Source organism: Catharus ustulatus, chromosome 1 (assembly GCF_009819885.2).
Source record: "Catharus ustulatus isolate bCatUst1 chromosome 1, bCatUst1.pri.v2, whole genome shotgun sequence".
Taxonomy (NCBI): Eukaryota; Metazoa; Chordata; class Aves; order Passeriformes; family Turdidae; genus Catharus; species Catharus ustulatus.
The window spans coordinates 138201997-138223608 of record NC_046221.1 but is presented as its reverse complement, the minus strand read 5'-3'; the positions used below and the strand labels follow the sequence as shown (position 1 = coordinate 138223608).

Below are 21612 nucleotides of genomic sequence, written 5' to 3'. Positions count from 1 at the left end.
TGCCCAGCAACATCCATGAGTAGCCAGAGCATTGCTAGAACACATCCAGGAAGCAGAGAACAAAAGGGAAAGGAAACCCAAGACCAACTCGTGCTAGGAAGCCCCAGCGTAAGAGACATTCGGCTGCCAATTTCTTCTGAACAGCATTGCTGGCAGTCGAGTGTCTGCATCAGACTGGTTTGCAGACTGAGGGAATCTGAACTTGTGCTTATGACTACGATGATAGCTCTGTTAGAATTCTTCCCTAATAGTATGGTTTGGCTCTGAAGACAGAAAGGCAAAGAGATCATGAGATGATAAATCCTAACACACCTACTGCATGTTCAAAAGTTTCAGGTTATTATTAAGGAGAGTGGGAAGACTGCAATATTTCAGGTCCACATACACAGCTGAAGCATTAAACCTCTTCTGCATATAACAGAGTGGATAATGAATGTGCAGAGGAAAAAAGGCAAATGGTGAAATAAAAGCTGAAAATTTACCATTGCTTCTGTTTGTAAACACATGCAGGAGGAACCAGACAAGCATAATATTTGGTAGTCTGCATAATTACAACAGATGTCTATGTTGGATAAAGTGGCCTGTACAGTAAATATAGAGGCAGAGTCTAACATACATAAATAAAATCAAAATAGCTACTTATTATCAATTTGCTTATGAAGAAGACAGTTTATCTGGTGTTTAATATTTATAGCTATACTTACAGCAATATTCATTGCACCCTTGAAAGAAATTCAGATCTACTACCTTAAGCAAAGTGGGCTTCAAAAAACTGGATGTCAGACTATACAAATAAAGTATTAGTTTAGGCATAGTAGACTTTATTTTGGCACTTTAACAAATGCTTTATTTTACAGCAGTGGCACAGCATTGGCCAGAAATTTTCTTTTCTTGGCACAGTTATTTCAAGCAGTTATTTTACTAATTGAAGTTCACTAAATATTGCACAAGATATACCTGTTAAATTCTTACCCTGTTTTTACTTGCTGAACTTGTATGGCTTTGAAAAACTTGCCAGTTAAGTATAAGTAAAAAGCAATATATTAAATATTTTAGCACAGGATAGCATTTGTTTATTCCTAAATGACCACTGAACTTGGGACAGCAACAAATACAAGTTGCACAACTCTTATCCAAAGAGCTACCAGATCTTATTTACAATACATTGCTATTTCCAAAAAGCACTTCAGCTTGACCTCCTGAACACGTGTATTTTGGGAATCTCAAAAATAAAAAGTGAGGAGGTCAACAGAGCAGAAGACGAAGCCATTTGTCTGTAACAAAGCACAATATAAGGAGGCAGACTATCATCTTCTCCCTGTGTCACTCTATCCAGCACCTATCTAAGGTCTAAGCAACAGAGCCTTCTCTCTTCTACTTGGAATATTTTCTTCTTCTCTTATGAAGATATTCCACTTGTCTCAACTCTTCTGCTGGAGTCTGAGCAGAATAACCCAAAAGTCTCCAAACGGACAGGGAAAAAAAACAAACGTGAACAACAAATCAAAAACAAATACACACAGTCAATGAACTGGGGTACTCCTTTGATTTTTACAGTAGGGAAAACAACATTTGCAGGAAGAACAGGCCTGTTTCAACGCTGCCATTAAACATAATGCAGAAGTCGAATGTCTCACGGCTAATACACCAGATGCAAGGCTTAAACACTCCCACTTCTCTCTGCCACCTTAGCAATAAATCTGGTGTGAGGATCACCCTGATTAACAGCCTTTCTTTTTTTGGTCTGGATTTTTAAGATCCACTAGATCTACTCTGTGACTTTAAAACATAAGCAAGTAGACATAAATGAAAAACATACAAAAGTATATCACAATAGAATTCTCAGTATTAGGCCACATGATTTATTCAGTAGTGTTTATGTTCCCAAATTACAATTATGTCTATCCATGTAAGACTACAAAAGTTACCATTAGAATTGTCTGTGCTTATAAAATACCAACATTTTCTTTTACTGTTATATACTCATTAACACCAGTCTGCAACGAGTCACATATAATCATAGGCACTTCAAAGGCTTTAAAGACGTTTACAACTTAAATGCATTTTTAAAGAACAAAAATTTAAACCTCTACTTGTACCTTCAAATTGCAAATAATTAACAAATACAGTGGCCATAGAAATCTGCAGCAACTTCTCAAAATACTGTTAGAGTCTTTGGGTTTGCTTAGGTTTGTCAGTAGCTTACTACAAATCTTCCTTACAGGAGATTTGTTTAGTAAGAATACGACTATACAGTTTGTAGTAATAATCCAATTTTACACATTAATTTGCTGTTACAAATCTCACTGAAGCTACAGGTATGCTGAGAAACAATGCAAAGTGTAAAATTGATATTCTGACACTTAAATTTATACAAAGTGGAGGTTGAAGTTTACATAGCTGAAAAATTACATTTACACTAAAAGTTACTGTTATCTGAATTATCTGAAGACAAATTGCACCATGACAACTACAAAAAGGCATTTTTTGGAAACAGATAAATTAATGAAATAAAAACTAACTTGTAAGATCAATCTGAGACATGCTGACCAAAATTAAACAACTTTCATTGAACCATAGGATAAAACAATAATTTTCATTATTTTATATTTATGCATAAAGTTTTAAAAATCATTCAGTGAACATCAATGGTTTTATAAAATAATGCTTTGCCACTGTTATTCACAGAACACTGCAAATGTTAAGTTTTAATTTTACATTTTTAAACGAATATGTGAAAAGTTTTAAATACAATGGGGTTTTATCATAAAGGTGCCATAACGGCTCTTTAATGAAAAAAAAAAAAACTTCATTATTCTATGCAAAAGCTTTATTTAAAAAAGTTCAGTGATCTCATAAATAGAGACACTAAATAGGAATTTTATGCATAAAACTCCTTAGTTGGTGCCTTTTGATAGGCAGCACAGGATGGTTTACGTTCACCAAGGTCGTAACTGCCTTCATCCTTCTTCCTCATGCGATACACCAGCAGCAGGATAAGGAAGATTGCAAAAAGAAAACCAATAACTCCGCCAGCAATAACAGCTGTAATCAAAGAAACAGAGATTCACAATATGCCAGTAAAACAATAGCACCATACTTCTTTTTCATCTCACACAATGAGTTTGCTATTATTTTCAAATTGCAAGAAAGGGCTCCCATTATGCAACTGTCTTCATTATTAGTATCCTGAAATATACTGTGAGAAAGCTTGCTGGCATTCATGAAGGCAATCATTTAAAATGGCATTCCACTTACAAGTCAGAGATCCAACAACCCAGTTTTAAAAAAGTTATTAAAGTTTTTTCAAAACCTCAACTAAGGAGACCACTAGTACTGCCAGAGCATAAAACTGTCTTTCAAACGCATTTCAACAGGTAAATTTTCAACTTTAAAACATTTTGTTACCCTAGCTAAGAAATGGGATTTTGCTTTTCTCTGCCAGTCTTCACTCTGACTCTATGCTGAAATAAACTTCTTATTGATCAATAATAGGAGAACACTTCATGCAGTTGTGAGTGTGTGAAAAGTATCAGCTCCCAACCAGACTTCAACAGGAAACCCACATGCTTCCACTGATGTGGATTTAAGGCTATTTCACATTTTGATGCTCATAGGAAGATGTGGTCCAAAACTATGTGACTTTCATGGCTCCCAACTCCCAAATATGTGGAGGGAAAGTACACCTGTAAACACCTGTTTTAAGGCCAAAAAACATCTCACAGGCAGTGAAAACATTGGTGGCCAGCTTGTGCCTCCCTGGGTTATGCACAGAAATAGATCCTCTTTATCTTAAGGGATCTCTGTACCCTAATGGATTGTCCTTATCCATCCCTTTCCATCTACCCATGAGCTTCTCCCAGGCAGTGTTCATCTGCACCAGATGGACCAGACAGCAATGTGCTCTTGGGAGGTGAGAAATACATTTCTTCATTACAAGCATGAATCAAATTCCAACTCCTTTTCTGAGTTGTGGAAGCTCCAGATACTCAGCTGGCAGTGTTCAACTTCCGGGCATCAAATCAATTTGCAATGGACTTCACTATTCAATATTTCCCCACGATGCCCAATTTATTCTCATCAAATCAACTACTGGCTATCACTCTGTTTTCTGTTTTATTTCTGGTGAGATAGACCTTGGCAACCACTGCCTCACCTGCCAGAACTTCTGTTCTCTGGAAGAGGTTTTCTGAATGCTTCTGAGTGAACACATCAGTGTCATCCCCTGGCTCATCGCTCTTTTTCTTGGTGTCCATCTCAGGCCTTTCTTCTTTATCAATTTCTTCAGGTGACTGTGGCACAAAAAGGAAAACTGAGCATTGCTTTCAGAGAGGGCAGACCACAAGTTAGCACAGTCACTGCCTACTGTAGGCAGTCACGTAGCTGTGGCTCCATGCACATGCTGCACAATACCAACACAACACACAGGAAGCTTTTAGAGCACAGAAAGCTGGTCTAGACATTGTAATTGGATCTATTTGTTGTCATCATGTCAGAATGAAAAACATGCTCATAAGTTTAAAACCTCCAAAAGTACATTTAGCTAACAGCTCTTAATATTGCCTGTGTTTATCAGAATAACAGCTTCTGAACAAAATAACAACTCTGAAATTAATACATCAGATAAGCTATATGCAGAACACCTTTGAGAGGAACTTAGACAGTATTATCTACTATGGTAGAAGGAAATACTGAAATACTAAACAGAACCTGATGAGTGCTCAAACTACAGCCAAACCATACAGCATTCTCCTTTGAGAAGGGAAGTTAAACACAGAATTGTTTAATAATTCTTTGAGAAATGTAAAAAACATACAGTTCAGACTCAAATGTATCTTGAGAAACTGTCTAGTGTATCATACATTATTTTGCATCTCTCTGTTCTTTCATGTGAAATCCAGATGTTGTCATACAGATTTTCTAGCAGGAATGAAAACAAACAGCTCTGTAGTCACTTAGCAGGCTGTAGTAGTAAAGTAAAGTTTGGGGGTGCTTTTTCAATCCATCCAAATAGAAGACTTAGCATCTAACCATCAAGTATGTACACTGGAATAACTTTAGATGGTCTTGCCCTCCAGCCACGCACCTTTGTTTGTGCAGGCACCTTGGTCTGCATTTTCACTGTGGTGGTCTCAGCCCTGGATGCATCACTAGTTGTTGGTAGCTTTGGAACTGTTCTGGATGTTGTCATCACTGCACTATCCTCATCTTCCTCAGCACCTGGAGACAATATATAACACTTCATTGACTTGTGAAATTCTTTCAGAACGATTACATTTTTTATTATGACACCAAGGTGGTTGCACAGCCCACCCTAGGCAAGGTGTAGGAGACCCAAGTCTCCTACAACACGGGTGTGTGGACAGAGGGTCCTGTAGACTCAGATAAGGGGAGCTTACACACCCATGGCCTGTGAGACGGGTGTCTGTGTGCACATGGCACACACTGCATCAGTTACAGAAAGCAATTTAGACATTTATAGTTGCTTGTTACAATTTTATAAATGGTAGGTATTGTCTGTTGTACTGCTGATAGTAAGCCTAAAAGTATAGTTCAGTGATTGCTAATTAATGATACACCATCAATAAATCAACACACTTCTTTATCTTTACTTTAACCATATGAACTGAGTAGTTTTTGCCTATCACATACTGCTTCAACAACAAAATTTCTCTTGTAGAGTACATCTGTTGAATTCTAAAAAAGTAAGCAGTTTCTATCTAAAGGAAGATTACTATTTTATGTTTCAGTCATTAGGATTTCACGTGGTTTTAAACTCCACATAATTCAGAAGCCCTTTTCTTTTGAACTGAGTAAGAGGACAAAAAACTCCCTAAAGATTACCTTAAATTTAATTTCCTCCTCATTCAAAGCCTTGCTGGAGTATGAAGGCTCCTTTAGAATAAGGTAATGGACATGTCTAATAAATATCCTTCAGTGATAGTGAAAGGAAGAAGACACAGGAAAGAGACTAAATTATTAGCAAGGCCTGAAAGAGGAAAAAAGAATTGACCCATTCTTGGACCACTCCTTAGGAATCTCAATGTGTTCTGCTCGTTACAGGCACCGGTTACCCAAGTAACCCTTGGGCAATAAATCTAGCAAATGTGCATAAGAATAGTTCCTAACAAATAAAATGCTCCTACAATGGAATAGTATGACTCACTCATTCCAAAGTGATTTTTTAGTTTGTTTTTTTTAAAGAAAGAAGACAGGCTGAAAATATGAGCACAATAATGATGTTTTGAAGTCATGATCAAGAATTACAAACATTTGGCATTTAAAGAAGGGGCATTAACAAGACAACTAAAACAATCTCTGTTTTAGAAATGGTAGAAAAGAAAATTTAGAATCATTAAAAAAAGATACTGACACAGAATATACTGGGAAAAATCTTTCAGAGATACCAAAATTACAACTTCTAGAATAAAGACCTCACAACAAGAATCAGGTATTTTCCTGAAACGCAACTCAAAGATCAAAAAATCAACATCCTTCAAAACAGAGGTGTGGAAAGGAAAAATTTCCTGGCTTTGACTCAGGAGTTTTCTTTGAGAAATAATGGCTCACTGGATAGCTCAACCTACTTTACCTTCTGAAGTTCCTCCATATTACACAAAGCTTTCGCAGGCAAGGAAATTAAAATTTACTATCAGATGAGAGATCTGAGAAAACACATCTTCAGAGCACAGAAAAATATATTTTCTTCTTTTCATGAAATGAAAAGTCCCACTTAATCACAACTGCTCCCCCAAATTCTTAAATGCCATCTTTGCTTCAGGCAATAGTTGTGTCTGCCAGACATAATGGGGAGCATTCAGTCTGAACCTCTTTGGCTAAGGAGATGCAGATCCACGTTCTCTCAACAAATGGGTGACTAATCTAATCCCTGGACTAACTAGTCACTAGATTTGCACCAGAGGTACCCGACTCTTCTTCCATACAGCCTCAGGGAAATTCTGACAATCCCTCGACTATCATTTAGGCCTGATTTGGGTACTGGCTAAGACACATCCCCCATGGCTCCTGCTTGCTAATTAGCTTTATCTAAACAGGTCTCTGCTTGGCATGGAATAGATCTAAACATGAAGAAGACACTTCCCTTGCTAAACTGACAGTAGTATTTTTGGAATTACCTGTAAATAGGACTGAGGGACCAAAAAAACCACTCACTAGTCCTCTCCAGAACATAGCAACAGCATTTCACATAGTATCATGTTCCCTAAAAAGCACAAGAAAGAGCATCACCAAATCCAAATAAGATTGGAAAGAAAAAGCCTGCAGTGTCATGAGTGTGACTTCCAACCAGGTTGTTAAGAGGAATACTGTGAAACAGTTGGAGTATAAGAACTTACTTCTTCCTCTGGAAAATATCACTGTTTCTATAGCTGGTTTCTGGATTTGGTCAGCTTGGGTTATGCTCCTGGCTATTCACTGCCCCAAGTCCTCCTTATTGAGGGCACCACAAAAACCTGCAGTAATTAAACCCATAGCCATCTCTGTGGTAGAGCTGAGAGATCTCAACCATCTTCTATCCACTGTAATTTCTTCAGGATATCCAACTGCTGTCTTCACAGTGGTCAAAATACCTCTAAATTGTTCTACATTATTGGAAATATCTAATATAACCCTCAGTGACGTGTCTATTAGCCACCCTTGGATGACAAGAATGTGAACACTTTTCAAAACTCTTAGTGCTTGAGGAAATTTGTCAGGAAATCAAGATTGTGCCACCTTAAATTACTGCATAGAAAATAGAAATTACTGTACAGATAGCAGTATTTTTTTTGGTAGAAAAAAGTCCCACAGTAGTTAGCAGTCTGACTTGCAAAGCAGCCAGTGATCACCACCTCCTATAAAAAAAAATCCAGTCACTTCACCCTATCTTTCGGCATCCGATTTGTGTGCTGTTACACATCACACTCTGGGAGTGCCACCACCACAAGCAAATTTGTGATAAGGTGGGCACACACAAAACCACCATCCTTTTCACACCTTCCATCTCTATCAGCAGTGTGACACATATCAAAATTACATATTTTTAGCTGACTTATCTCACCTCCATTCACTGAACAGTCCCTGATGCAACCCTTCATCAACATAGTGTTTAGGCACCCAGAGATGATACTGTAAACATAATTCTGTGCCCTGCCAGGGAACTGCAGCTAAAATAAATTGAGACAGTGCCATGATGTCTCATCTCTGATAGCTCTCACATAAGGAAGAAAAAACAAAGAAACCAACAAACCTTGGAGGATTAAAAGGAACAGTCCTAACTATACTGAAGTATAAGATTCTGTCCATCACATCAAAAACACACTTTCAAGCAGTACCACAGTAGATTTTTATGTCAGAAGACCTGGAGCTCCAGGCAGTCAATGTCATGAAGCATGCTTGGGGCTGGTTTAGCAGGTGGACAGAAGTTGTTCTTGCTCCAAGACAATCTGAAAAGCACTTAGGAGTGGGACTGTAGCAAATGGCAGATGAATCCTTGCTGTAGCGCCTGCACCATGGCAGGGGAAGGTGTGCCTGTATGGGCCAGGAGCACCCAGTGCCAGCCCTGGAGCTGTGCTGGCTCCTGTGCAGCACCCAGGAGAGCACCCGAGTCCTGCAGCTCCCCCAGCCCCATGACCGTGGCACACAGACCCCCAGCCACATCACCCCATGCCCCAAGCCCCACACCCTGCTGCCAAAGGACTCCCAAACTCTCTGCTGGTCTCAGAGGGCAACATCAGCTTCCCTCCGGCAAGAACCAATGCAGATCTGCTCTTGTGTTTCTTGAAGAAGCTCCAACCCCACCACAGCTCTTCTCCCAGAACAGTCCCCAGTCACAATGTCAGAATACACATTGTTCATCCTGAGCCAATGTTCTCAACTCAAACTGCTACTAAATGAGAAATGTTAGGCCGGGGAAGAGAAGAAGGGGAAGGAAAAATCTGCATGATTTTCCGATATGTATTACCATGAGTAATTTTAGAGAAGACACAAGAACAAGACAGACAGTTTTTCAAAGAACTTGTAGATAAAGCTGACAGAGATGGCACCTTTCCTTAATGTAATGAGTAATCATGCTGCTTAACAGCTACTTTCACTTATCTCCAAGACCAAGGCTCTATTAAAATCTTTTATGCCAGATGAAAAAGGCGCAATAGCTATAAATGCATTACAGGTTGTATATAGGCTTGGAAACTAATTTTTACTTTTTATTAACATGTTACATAAAACACCATTGCTAAAAAGAGTGATGATAAGCTGAAGCATCTCCTCAGAGATGGAGACGACAAGAAGGAAACAATGGACTAATTAAATCACTATGATGTCTACTGTTAATACAGGACAAACAGAAGGCAGGCATGGCTTCTCTGGAAATTGTTAACCCATGGATTCAGATTCAACACTTGGGCAAATGCACAACAGTAGCTGAATGTACACGAAAAAGAAAAGAGGCTATGAAGGGAAAGAAAAAACCAGAACACCATCACCTTTCCTACTCCTTACAAAAAGCCCTCAGCCAATTTTTAGTTTGTAATGTGTCATTCCTACAGTGACATTTGTCCATGTTAATACTGCTTGAAGACCTGCAAGGGCATTAATGGTGGTGCTGACAATTCCTGTTTATCTCCATAGGCCTGATGGCAGCTAACAATTTTCACAGCAAAGAAAGGAGTCAGCAATGTTGTCATCTTGGATCTGTTTACTTGGACTACGCTTGCTACATAGCAAGAAAACCACTCTTGAGTGGGAAGGTTCTTCCTGCTAGAAACATTACATTACATCACTGAGGATCAAGTAAAGAGAGACTGAACACAGTAGGAGAAATACTGATCAATTGTACATCTGCAGGATACTTTCAACAGAAAACAGAGAGCAGTAATATAGGTGGAGTAGGGTGGAAAGGATGCTACTTTGCTTCCCTGAACTAAACACTTTTTTGCTTGGTTCAAAAATATTAGATCCGGGTATACTGTCACATGAGCTCCTTGCAGGAACATCCAGCTTGTCTCAGTCTATGAGACTTTCCCTGCTTTCTTGTAGGAAAGAAATGGAAATTGCCAGAGACAGCAGAAGGGCACTCCAACTTCCACCCATGGCTCAATGCTGAGCACAGGAAAACAAAGAAGAAAAGGACAAGGTGTTACTCTTGGTGAAGTCTAGAGGTAGTTTCTGTCTTTTTGGCTTCACTTTTACAACAGAATCACAGAACTGTTAGGCTTGGAAAGGATCTCTGGAGATCATTCAGTTCAAGCCCTCTGCCAAGGCAGGGTCACCTAGAGCAAATTACAAGGGAATTGTCCATGTGCGATTTGAATGTCTCCACAGAGGGACACCCTACAACTTCCCTGGGCAGCCTGTACCAGTGCTCTGCTTCCCTCAGTGTCAAGAAGTTATTCCTCCTGTTGAGATGCTTGAGTTTTTGGCCACTGCTCCTTGTCCTGGGCAGCACTTAAAAGACTCTGGCACCATCCTCTTGGCACCTGCCTTTGAGGTATTTATAGGTGTTGATGAGATCCCTTCTCAGGACAAGCTCCCCCAGTCTCTACTCATAAAAGATGCTCCAGACCCCTCATTATCTTTGTGCCCCTCTGCTGACCCTCTCCAGTAGCTCCTTGTCTTTCTTGTACTGAGGAGCTCAGAACTGGACACAGCTCTCCAGATGTGGCCTCACTAGGGCTGAGCAGAGGGACACCATCACCTCTCTTGACCTGCTGGCCACACTCTTCCCAATGCACCCTAGGATACCATTGGCACTCCTGGCCACAAGGGCACTGCTGGCTCATGGTCAGCTTGTCTTCCACCAAGACTTCCAGATCCTTCTCTGCTGAGCTGGATGAAGCCCCAGCCTGTGCTGGTTTCTTGGGGTTATTCCTCCCCAGGTGCAGGACCCTACACTTCCTTTGTTGAATCCTGGGTTAATAAGATCTGAAGCCAGTTCTTGTGCAGTCTTTTCCACTTCAAAAGCAGGTCTGAATTTTGAATCTTCCATATTAGAAATAGATAAACACCACAGAGGGATGGAAAAAAACTACACTAGACCATTCTTCATCCAACTATTCATTGTCAACCTATGTCCTTTTTTCAAGCATACAAAGTCACCAGCATCTAAAGACATGACAGAAAGGCATGCTGACTGAAAGCACATTTTTCTGGAGAGCAGACTAGCCCTTAGACAGTCCTGGGAACTGAATGAAATCACCAATTCACTAATGCAGTTTCTTCAAATGAAATATTAAATTTCTCCTCAAACAAGTCTACATCAAGGAGGTCCAATCGAGCCTCTGATTATGCTGGGATGTCAAATTGCCCCAACAGAGGACTCCCAAAACACAAGACATCACCTAGGTATGAATGATGATGGGCCTGGATTTGCCTGGCAACACAATCAGATGTCTGCAGAAAAGAAAAACAAAAATCCATCTGAAAAATCTCAGGTGTGCTTACAGGTAACACAGACAAGGCACTAGAAGAAGGGCTCATCCTTTGAATGTACACAAATTATATATAAACATCAAGACATATTAAAAAAAGAACAATAACAAACACTTAAGTTACACAATTGGAAAATAAATGGGATTTCCACAACAGCTCAGCCAATACTCATGACAATAAGGAAATGTCTTTTCCAGAACTACCATAAAATCCTGCATTTAGCTTTTAAGATTTGGAGTCTACTATCTAGTCTAGAAGATACTCTTCAAAGAGACTTTCTAAGAGAAATGATTAAGGATGTTTCACTGACACTGTTTTGAAAAATTCTGAGCTAACTACATGTCTCTAATGAGTGTTTAAAACTGAGAACTCAGTATGTTGTATTTAAGAATTTCTTTATTCACTATATGGATGTAATTTGCTCAGTGAAAACTCACAGTTTTGGCAGTATCTAGATTTCTAAATGTAAAAGAACAACGACAAAAGAGGAATGGACACCATGTTTACATGAACCTGACTGTATTTAAGAGAAAACAAGAATGCTGCTGCTATGTTTTCTTACAGAGTGCTAAATTAGTATTATGTCATGGGGGAATTAAGCCTTCTATAATCCTTATTTCTAAACTCCAGGGAGATCTGCATAGAAATCAGAGGAAACAGAGCCAGCAGAGAGAAAATAACACAGTGAAATGATGCAATAAGGAGTAAGAGAAGAAAGCAGAAAGTTAATACTTAACAGCCAGTCCACAGGGGTGCCCAGTGCTCTGTAAATAGCAAAAGCACTCACGATATTCACTGAAAATATCATCTCTATCTTATACAGCAAAACTGCACAGACTTCCCTCAAATAATTGCATTACTTCTCACACTTTTAAAAATCAATTTGTGACATGTTGTCTCACCTGAACCTGACCCAGAAGAATAATCGTCATCATCAATTGGATAGACGCCTGACGCTTCTTCAACAGAGCTGTTGTCAAGGTACAAATCTTTATCAGAGGTCAAATCTGTTCTCTGGAAAACAGATAAGAGGGAATGGTTAAAAAGGCAACAGTTCTCCAGCACAGCAGTCTCTTCATCTACAGTTCTATTTTCTAAGTCAATTGTGGCACACTGAAGTTTGTATTTTCAGTTTATGCCACACATTCATGTAAGTTGTTAAAGAAATTTGTAAAAATCCAAGGCTGCACAATGAAAACCACACTTCATCTCATTAAATGCATGAATGAATAAATACGATTTGCAAATATAGTCTGCAGAGCTTCTGTAACAAAAAGCAAATCCCAGGACTGAAGCCCTCTGTCAGAATCTCAAATATACAAATCTATAGGCTGTCACATGAAGTATGTTCATTTGATCTCAGATGAGAAGGAACAAAAGCATGACTCAAAAACTATCTCAGAATTCAATCAATCAAATTTAATCAACCAAACCTCATTAAACTCTCTAGTAGTAGTTAGAATTACCAACTGACTACAAATGTTTCTAAGACAGTTCTATTGATTAAAAATTATGACATTTCCAGTCAGATCAAACAGCATCATGCTCTGATTCCTAAATGAACACATCTCTCCTGAAATTTAACTGCATCTTCAACAGGCTAAAACTCTGGTTTCTTGGGACTATCATTTCTGTGTCTGCAAGTGTTTCCCCATAAAGAGAGATTCTGTTAAAATGAGCTCAAAATAGAACAAGGTATCAGTCACCTTTCAAACTGACAATTCAGGCAATTCAGAAAGACTAAGAATTGTCTTCCTCCACCTCAGCTTGTGCTTTCTTAACAGACAACAAACTCCCTTGGGAGAGACAGGTATTTTGGACGGCTGAGAAGGTACCTGCCACTATTACTCCTGTTACTTTAACCAGCACTTCTGTCACCACCTGTTTGTCATGAATTTTGAAGACAATAATACAGTTATGAATGGACTTTTAAGCAAAAAAAATCCTAAATAACAAAATGCTATACCAATATGCATCTATTCAGTATCTCATATGAGCACTCAATTCTGCTGCTCTGAGTCCCAAAGGTTTCCAATTTACTTATTACTGCATGGCATTGACTGCCCCTTTTATTCCACCCAACATTCATTTAGCTTTCCTAAAGGAGTAGCAAACTATGAATGGGATAACTCCTGTGTGCAAAGACTCGCATCTGACTTTACAAGGTAACTTTTTCCCCAGAGATTTAAAATTATTGTTCAAGATATTTGTGATTTCTTTTTAGGATCTGTCTTCTGGCAAAAGATTGTTGTTTAAAGCTTCTTCACTGTAAAACACTACTCTTCAGTTTGACCTACAATAAAAATTTATTCTTCAAGGAAAGCAAAAAGGCTATCCTGATTATTAATGTATTTCAGAGTAAAAGATCTTTGCATGGGGAGTTCCTAACACTTCTCTGAACAGCTCTGAACTAGAACATTATTACCCCAGTAGTTCTTGTCTACAGAGGAAAAGAAAACCCACATGATTCCTGGTCAAAGTCTACTCCTCCTATGGCCACTCTTATGTGGGGAATATGCAAGGGGGAAAGAAGTGCCCTGTTATTAAGGCGAGCTTACAAAGACCTGCTCTGATTCTGCTGCTGTTAGTGCACATGGTCTGCCTGGAACTGGCTGTAGACCCAAGCAGAAATTCAAGATGATGTCTGGTCACCATCAAACAGCTTAATTCCTTTAAAAGATGTCTCCAAAGGAAGTCATGAAGTACCTTAGTAGGTGTGTAGGTGGAATTGTAATTAAGACACAGCTGAGACTGTTTCCGTATAGGAAAACAACTCCCTGTCACAGGACAAATATCCTGCTCTTGATCCAGCTGCCACAATGGACCAAGCCACTTCACCCTATTTTGCTTTCAGGCACAATCATGGTACAAAACAGACCATTCCTCAATATCAGGCAGGAAAAAACAAAACCTTTTTAAAAGGAAATGCAGGTGGTTGGCTGCAAGGATAGAAAAGGCATACAATATTCCGAAGAGATCAGAGGCAGTGAATGTTACCTAATGCTAAATTGGGAAAAAAATTTAATACCTACATGCAGGAATTTCCCAACAATGGAAGCTCCTTTTGGCAAGAGGTGAGAAACAGCCTGAGTTTGCAAAAGTAAGGGAATGAAAACTAGTCTTCATGAGAAAAGAAACACCACACAGCCATGCCCAGAATTTTTAGTGTTCAGTAAAAATATGAACTTACCAATAAATTTATTCCCTAGACTATTTCCAGCTTCTGTCTGTATCAGAAACTAACTGTATCAGTAGGTTTCAAAAACCAAACACCCATTTTTCCTTCCCAACTCAAAACAACCACCCTTTCTTGCTCTTTCCAGCCTCATAGAGCTCAGAAAAGACAGAAATGACTTGTGACAGTTCCTCTAACAATTCGGTTTCTGTAAGACAGATGAGCAGCTTACCCAACCCAGCCCAAGATGCAAGTGCCTGGTCAGCCAGGCTCCCCACCATCATATTCACTCCCTTTCTTTCTATTAATTATGTCTCTTTGGCTGCCAAAAGCTTTTATTTCCTCACTATGCCAAGACATTCTCAGGATCTAAACCAGCTGAACACAGAGGAACAGAAATGGAAGAGAAACCTGGGCAGCTTTCAGCAGGAATTTAAGCAACTGTTGTATTTTATTCTGGGGATGCAAAGAATGTGAATAATTATTTAGTATCTAGTACTGTGGATGGCACAACTCCATCAGAATGAGCAAACTATTCCCCACAGTCTTATAGAACCAGTACAGTATTTACTATAGGGAGAAATACATGGTACAGTGAATTGCAAATGCATCCAGATCAGCCATCAAACTCCACCTGAGGAAGATGCTTTGCAGCCTCTCTGACCAGAGCCCCTTGCCTCAGTTCAGCCTGTTTCAGTACAAATGATTCTTGTCTTGTGGAACTCAGGCAGGACACAAGCATCCTCTCAAACCAAAGGCAAAGGAAGCATACTCTAGCTTAAAAATCTCCAAGCATCTGCACAGATAAATGCATTTACTGCACTGTCTTTGCAAGCTGGCTAGTAGACTCGGGATAGAAGCACCCCCTCTACACCCACAGCTTTTATCCCAGTTGCTCAGAAACACATAGATGCCTTAGGCCACTTGGAATGAAAACTGCCTTAAGGCTCAGAATAAAAAGGAAAGCCCAACAGTTAACAAAAAACCCCACAGCCATTAAAAATAATTCTGTGAAGGTTAAGCGTAGAAAAACAAGAGCAAAATAATGAAAATAAAAGAATACTTTATGGTGTTTAACTCAGTACCAAGCACTGAAGCCATGCTTTATACTTTTATGTTATGTTAAAATAAACTTGATTTAGTCTTTGCTCTTCTAGAAATGTTTTCTCACTTGTCAGCTGGGAATCCATGGGGGTCCATGGACTACTTCCAGGATGTTCACAAAAGACAAGTTGGAAAAACAAATCTGTTGTCAGTAGGCTTGGACACAGAAAAGTCTGTACTAGCATTTCAATATATTTAGGAGGAAAAATCAAAAAAAAGTTAGCAAATTCTAGTTCCATAAAACTATTTTTAGGTATTATGAAGACCAAATATTTCAGTGACTATTTCCTGTGGCTAACAATTGAAATGAGAGCACTCATGTCACTTTTATGTAACAGCCTTATTTTCAGACCTATTAAAAAGGCAGGAACACCAGGCAAGGATGTCTCTGTTATCAGCCCTTTAATCTGGCCCTGAAGCCACAAAAACTGCTCGTTACCTCTTGACAGAGATTGCATTCTCATCTATCATTGTTATCCCACTTAGGTTTTTATTCCAAGAATATAATGCTGCAAAATCCTGTGACCCAAATACTTCACATGCTACATGCCAATGATCACTGATTCCTGTCTGGTTATTGACTACATTGGCATAAATCTAAATCTCATGGAAGTAGTGTAGATTAGCATCCATTAGGTACTAGATAAAAGATATTTCCATACCAACAATATGTTGAATTTGAAATATCAGTGTATTTCTTTCACTATATTTTACATTTACAGTAATTTTTAATTTAATAAACTGGGATCATCCACGAATACTAAAAAATTTAAAAATCAAGCCCAAACCCCTCATTTTGATACAGAGAGGAACAAAAGCAAAAATCCCTACTTTTTCCTATCTCATTGTCTCATGAAAGATGTAAGTCATCCATCAAAATTACCATGACAAAAAATTGAAAATAATCATCAGACAATAGAAGGGCTGGGAATGGATAGCATATTTTGTTTGAAAAAAATACAAAGTGCCTTGTCATAGCCATTCCCTTTTCCAGTGCTGCTGTTACTGTCAGTCCTCCCATTCCATGGGGGTGGTTTAGGAGTAGGACATTGCAGACATTTACGCCATGTGGATGAAGCCAAGAAACCAGGTGTGAGCAGCAGTGAAGGAGTCATGTCCACCATGGCTGTTGTGGCTCCAGACACTGGAGAAATGAGTAGCTGACACATAGAAGGAAACACTTCCTTATTTACAGATAAACTCAAATTTTTGCTCTCTGTCTTTAGGTATATGCAGAGAATTTGAGGTTTGCAGCTGCGTTACTAATGATACTTTGCCTCCCTTTTTCACCAGATGGAACTCTTTTAGATGTAACCCATTCAGTATGCAGAGGACCAGAGACTAATATTTTAAGAGTGATGTTGTATAACAAGTATCTATGCCAGAAGTCTGAAAACTTGCAAGCATTACAGCTGTTAGTCAGGCAGAGTTCTTCCACGTAAGAAGGAGAAATAAAACAGATTTTTTCTTCTATTAACACATACTGCAGTTTCATATACGCATGTATAAAAGCATGCTCAGCATGCTCAGCTGGTGAGTCTGAGCTCACTAAAGAGCTACACTCTTCATATACACTACATTTTTGGAAAGCTAGCTATGTGAATGCATTCATCTAAAGCCTGAGAGTCATAGCAGAGGCTCCCACTGAAGGCTGGAGAAAAGGCAGTTGTGTGAAGGTGTATTTCTAGGCTTCCTGCAGAAGGAACTTACAATCTGCCACACAACAGACCTCAGCATTGCTGACCTTGAAGCTGGCAGGTGTCTTCCTATCATTGTTTGCCAGTTCTCAGCTTTCCTTCATCACACTAGGAAAGGTGAAACTGTCCCATTAAGAGTTTATTAACCTTGTCCAGGAATGAGAGGCATGATTTTAAACAAAAAAAAAAAGTACAAAATTTTACAAATCAGATTTCCACTCAAAACACCATATTTTCCCAGAGAAACGTGCCAACCAGAAAAGGCATCCACTTTCCACTTCTCATTGTGTTACTAATTCTCAGAGATGAGCCTCTCCTGGCTCCTTTAGTCTGCAATTTCCTATGCTGCCCACACGTATCCAGTTACTAACATATAATTTTGATGGAGGATTTTATGCTACAAGGTATGTTTACCACTGTCTTAGTACAGAAGTCTGCCTTTCTTTTCACTGATGTCCTGTGGCTGGTCACAACAGAAAAGGAGAGAAATAGTCTCCACTATTTCCTCCCAAGGGAATATTGTTCATTTTTAAGGGCTCACAGGACAAAGTCCTCCCAGCAAACCCCACCTCAGGTGCACTGTGCCAACCATGGTGGAGCCCTCAGTGGAAGCGCTGGTGGGATGCACAGTTCTGGATTTTCTGGGAAGTAAGATGCTAGTAATTGGTGATATCATTTAAGCAGAACACTCACAGGACTCCCAACTTTCTTCCTTGGAAGATACATCCTGCTTACACAATGCTGATATTAATGGAGCAGGTACTGACTGCAGGAGAGCTGCCCTGCACCACAGTCTGGGTCGATGTGATCACAGCCAAAACATCCTTTCCATAATAGCAGGCACCAGATTGAATTTTCCAAGTTTGAGAGCGAGGATTTTATACAGAAAACAATATATGTATTGCTCGTTTCCCCCAAATCATTCTGACAGTTACCATCTCCCAATTTTACCTGAAAATGGCTTAAAACCCTTGCCAATCCTCATGCCCATCTGCGTGGCCAATGTAAAATCTTGCGATGGGAATTGCCTGGAATTGCAAAAGCCAGCCCCCCTCCTCCACTGTTCCCTTTGGCCAATTAAATAACAAGCCTTGACTGGACTCATTCTGGGGAGCTCGTTTCCACAGGTATTTTTAAAATCTTAGATGACATTTGCTGTCCTTCCTCAGGTAGGAGTGGAAAACCAAACTGGCTTGGTATGGGTGTCCCTTGCAGTGCAGTGTTTGCCTCTGGGGATGGTGCTGGTGCCAGCACTGTCATCCTGTATGGTGCAGAGCACAGCCACCACTGTGGCTGGAGCACCCGCCAGAAAGATTATTCACGCTCCTTGTACCTCATGTATAACTTCCTGGTCCTGCACAAAACCATAGCTTTAGGCCTCCAATCTTGCACGACAGATAAAGAAAGGGTTTGACTGCTCATGGCTGTTGAAGAGAGGCAGAAAGCCCAAAATAAACACAAGTACTGCAAACTGCTTCTACTACTGCTAGTGCTCAACAATAAAGAAGTCTACCAAAAGAGCTGATTTACAGAGATTGCCTCATGTCAGAGCCAAGAGTCTAAATATGCTGGCTTTTAGGATGCACACAATCTGCTACGCCAGACTAATTACCAAAACAGAGGCGTGTTTGACAGAGATGGCATTAATAAAACAACTCTTGCTGGTGTCAGGCATTTCAGCAGTCTATGTCACAGCTCACGCTGAAGAAAACACACCACATTCAAGGAGACACCAACAAGCCACCACCACGTCAGCTACTGTTCACTCACGGCCATACCCTGAAGAAATTACAGCACTGCAGTTGATAGGTTTAAGTTCACACTCTTCACAAAGCCCCAGAAACTCATGTGCCTGTTTTCTAACAGTCATCTGTGCCTTTAGAAATATTCCCTAATGTGCAATTACATGCCGTATGGTACACTGCATGGTAATAGAACTTGAAACGGTAACAGGAAATCTTGTTTAACCTTACATGTTTTTCTTCCCATTATAAAGACTCCCAGATCTGTGCAGTGGGTCTTTGGCCTGCTTACAGATGTGGAGGTGACACATGTCCTGTCTTGAGAAGAAAGATAAATGTGCTCTGAAGTTCTGGCCTGTTTGTGATGAATTCCAATGGGAAAAGCCTCTACCTTTCAATTTATTTTCAGAGTGTCTGATTTCCAGCTGTGCATCATTTATCTACCAGACGCACAATGAGACCAAACTTTAGTCCTTACCCAGAAATTGCCTTGTTCATGGTGGGACAGAGGTTGCTGCATGAAGATGCAGGAGGGAGATGAGCAAGCATAGCAGCAAGGCTAGGTGGAGCTTTCTGTCCTTACAGAAGTACCAACAGCATGATGAAGAACAGATGAAACAACTTCCTCCATGGTCTACACATCAGTTACCCTACAGCCTGCCTGGGCTATTAAATTAGGCTCAAGCTCATGAGTAGTATTAAAAGACTGCTAGCTGAATGAGACCATAGTTATACCACTCCAAAGATATATTAATCATCTACCCTGAGAAAGTTACCTGTATCTTCATTCAATTATAATAACTTTCTGCAAAAAACATCCTTTACCTCTGTGGATCTTAGCCACCACTAAGTACACTAAAGAGCAGTTCTACACAGGCTACAGGCCAGGACCAAGAGACCTTCCTAATTCCATGACCACATGAAACTGATTCCAACTTCAAAATAGTTACTTAGAAATTATAGAGGGGCCCACCAAATCTGATGCCAGCCGAGTCAAACAGTACTGCTGTGCTGTTTATGCAAAACCCCCAGCTTGATGTTCTCGAACTTCACACTGTATGGTCTGTTCTTGTATGTGAAACCCAGAAATGAACACTGCAGTTGTCTCCTTCACCTTGAAAACCTCAAGACTGCTTAACAATCAGAGAAGATATCAATTCCTGTTTCCCATGTAGAAGTTTAGAGTCAAAGTTTCTCCAGGTACCCCCAAATTACAAGATTCAAAGCCCTTCCCAACTTTCATGCCAAGGCATCAATCGGTGCAAAGAACAGTTTATTCTTCAACTCTGCCTTTGACATAGGCACGATATAACAGGGAAACTATTTTAAAGGGGCTACAGCTGGATCAGCTTCCAAAGTGCTGCTCCACACTGAAATATTAAAGGGCAATATACAGGCAAAACAGTATCAGAAGCCAGCAGCCAGCAATGTGCATCACAGATTGATTTATCTCAATTAGCACAGCGATTTCCTGCACATTTTCCAAGAAGCATCCATTGGTTTCCCTAAAAATAGGATCAAAATCACCATGCAAATTGTTGTCACAGCTCAAAATGCTAATCAGTTTTTTAAGGACACATCAGCCCATGTGCAGACAGGTTAAATTTAAGGCACAGCTATGACTGAGAGGCTAAATGCACTCCTTTGAAAATGCTGAATGAAGAGGTCAGCCTGTCTTTGAATCACCAGTCACAAGTCTGAAAGTAACAGGAGAGGCAGGTAGCGTTTGGTTTGGAGGTCATAACTGCAAGTACCTGCCCCAGTCAGTGCTTTTAAGTCTAATGCATACTGGCTCTTCCATGCACACCTCCTCTCTCCTTTCATGCTTTACTGATCCTTTTTGCTAATCAATCAGAAGAACTAACACTTATATTTTCCTCCCTCCTCTTGAGAGTGTGGATGAATGATTAAAGCTGCCAGGGTAACCTCTTTGGCATGCATGCCAATAACTCCCCACCTAATAGCCTTTCCTCTGCCTCACTGCCCTGGCCCACTGGTGATTACTGCAATCCCTTGAAGTGGTCAAATTGCAGGGCAGACCCCATGGAAACCCATTTGCAGTTGTTCTAGTTCATACCAAAGAATAACGTTTTTAATACAGATTGTTCCTTTTAAAGCTCTACAAAAGCAGCTGTAATCAATTGTAGTGGGAGCACTGCAAACCTCCACCAGGTTTCAGAAGCTCCATATTGATTCCTTTCCAGTCCATGGATTTCAGCAAAATAACCCCATGTGAGGAACTCAGAGTCAACTAACACATAATAATTTAAATTAAGATCTCTTTGCCATTGGCAGCAAGAATTAGCAATAAACTGTCTCAGCCAATTACATTGCTTCTGCATAAACAGGAAAGTCACGTATGAAACAACTACATTATTATGGCTACAGTAATCAGCAATTAAATACTGCTAGCAAATGTTATGTATGGCAACTGAAGTTTGCCAGAGATGAGGAGGAGTCAGACTTC

The 21612-nt window shown here is 39.8% G+C and overlaps 1 protein-coding gene across 1 annotated transcript in view; it reads right to left on the bottom strand.

Moving 5' to 3' along the window:
- Positions 1-1839: 1839 nt before the first annotated feature.
- Positions 1840-21612, bottom strand: part of SDC2 (syndecan 2) — a 58664-nt gene continuing 38891 nt past the window's right edge. Inside the window, exons 2-5 of the mRNA XM_033068907.2 lie at positions 12330-12441; positions 5087-5220; positions 4157-4292; positions 1840-3045 (exon numbers count right to left, since the gene is read on the bottom strand). Of these exons, the coding sequence (XP_032924798.1) occupies positions 2882-3045; positions 4157-4292; positions 5087-5220; positions 12330-12441 (546 nt within the window). The 3' untranslated portion in view covers positions 1840-2881. The remainder of the gene's footprint in view (positions 3046-4156; positions 4293-5086; positions 5221-12329; positions 12442-21612) is intronic.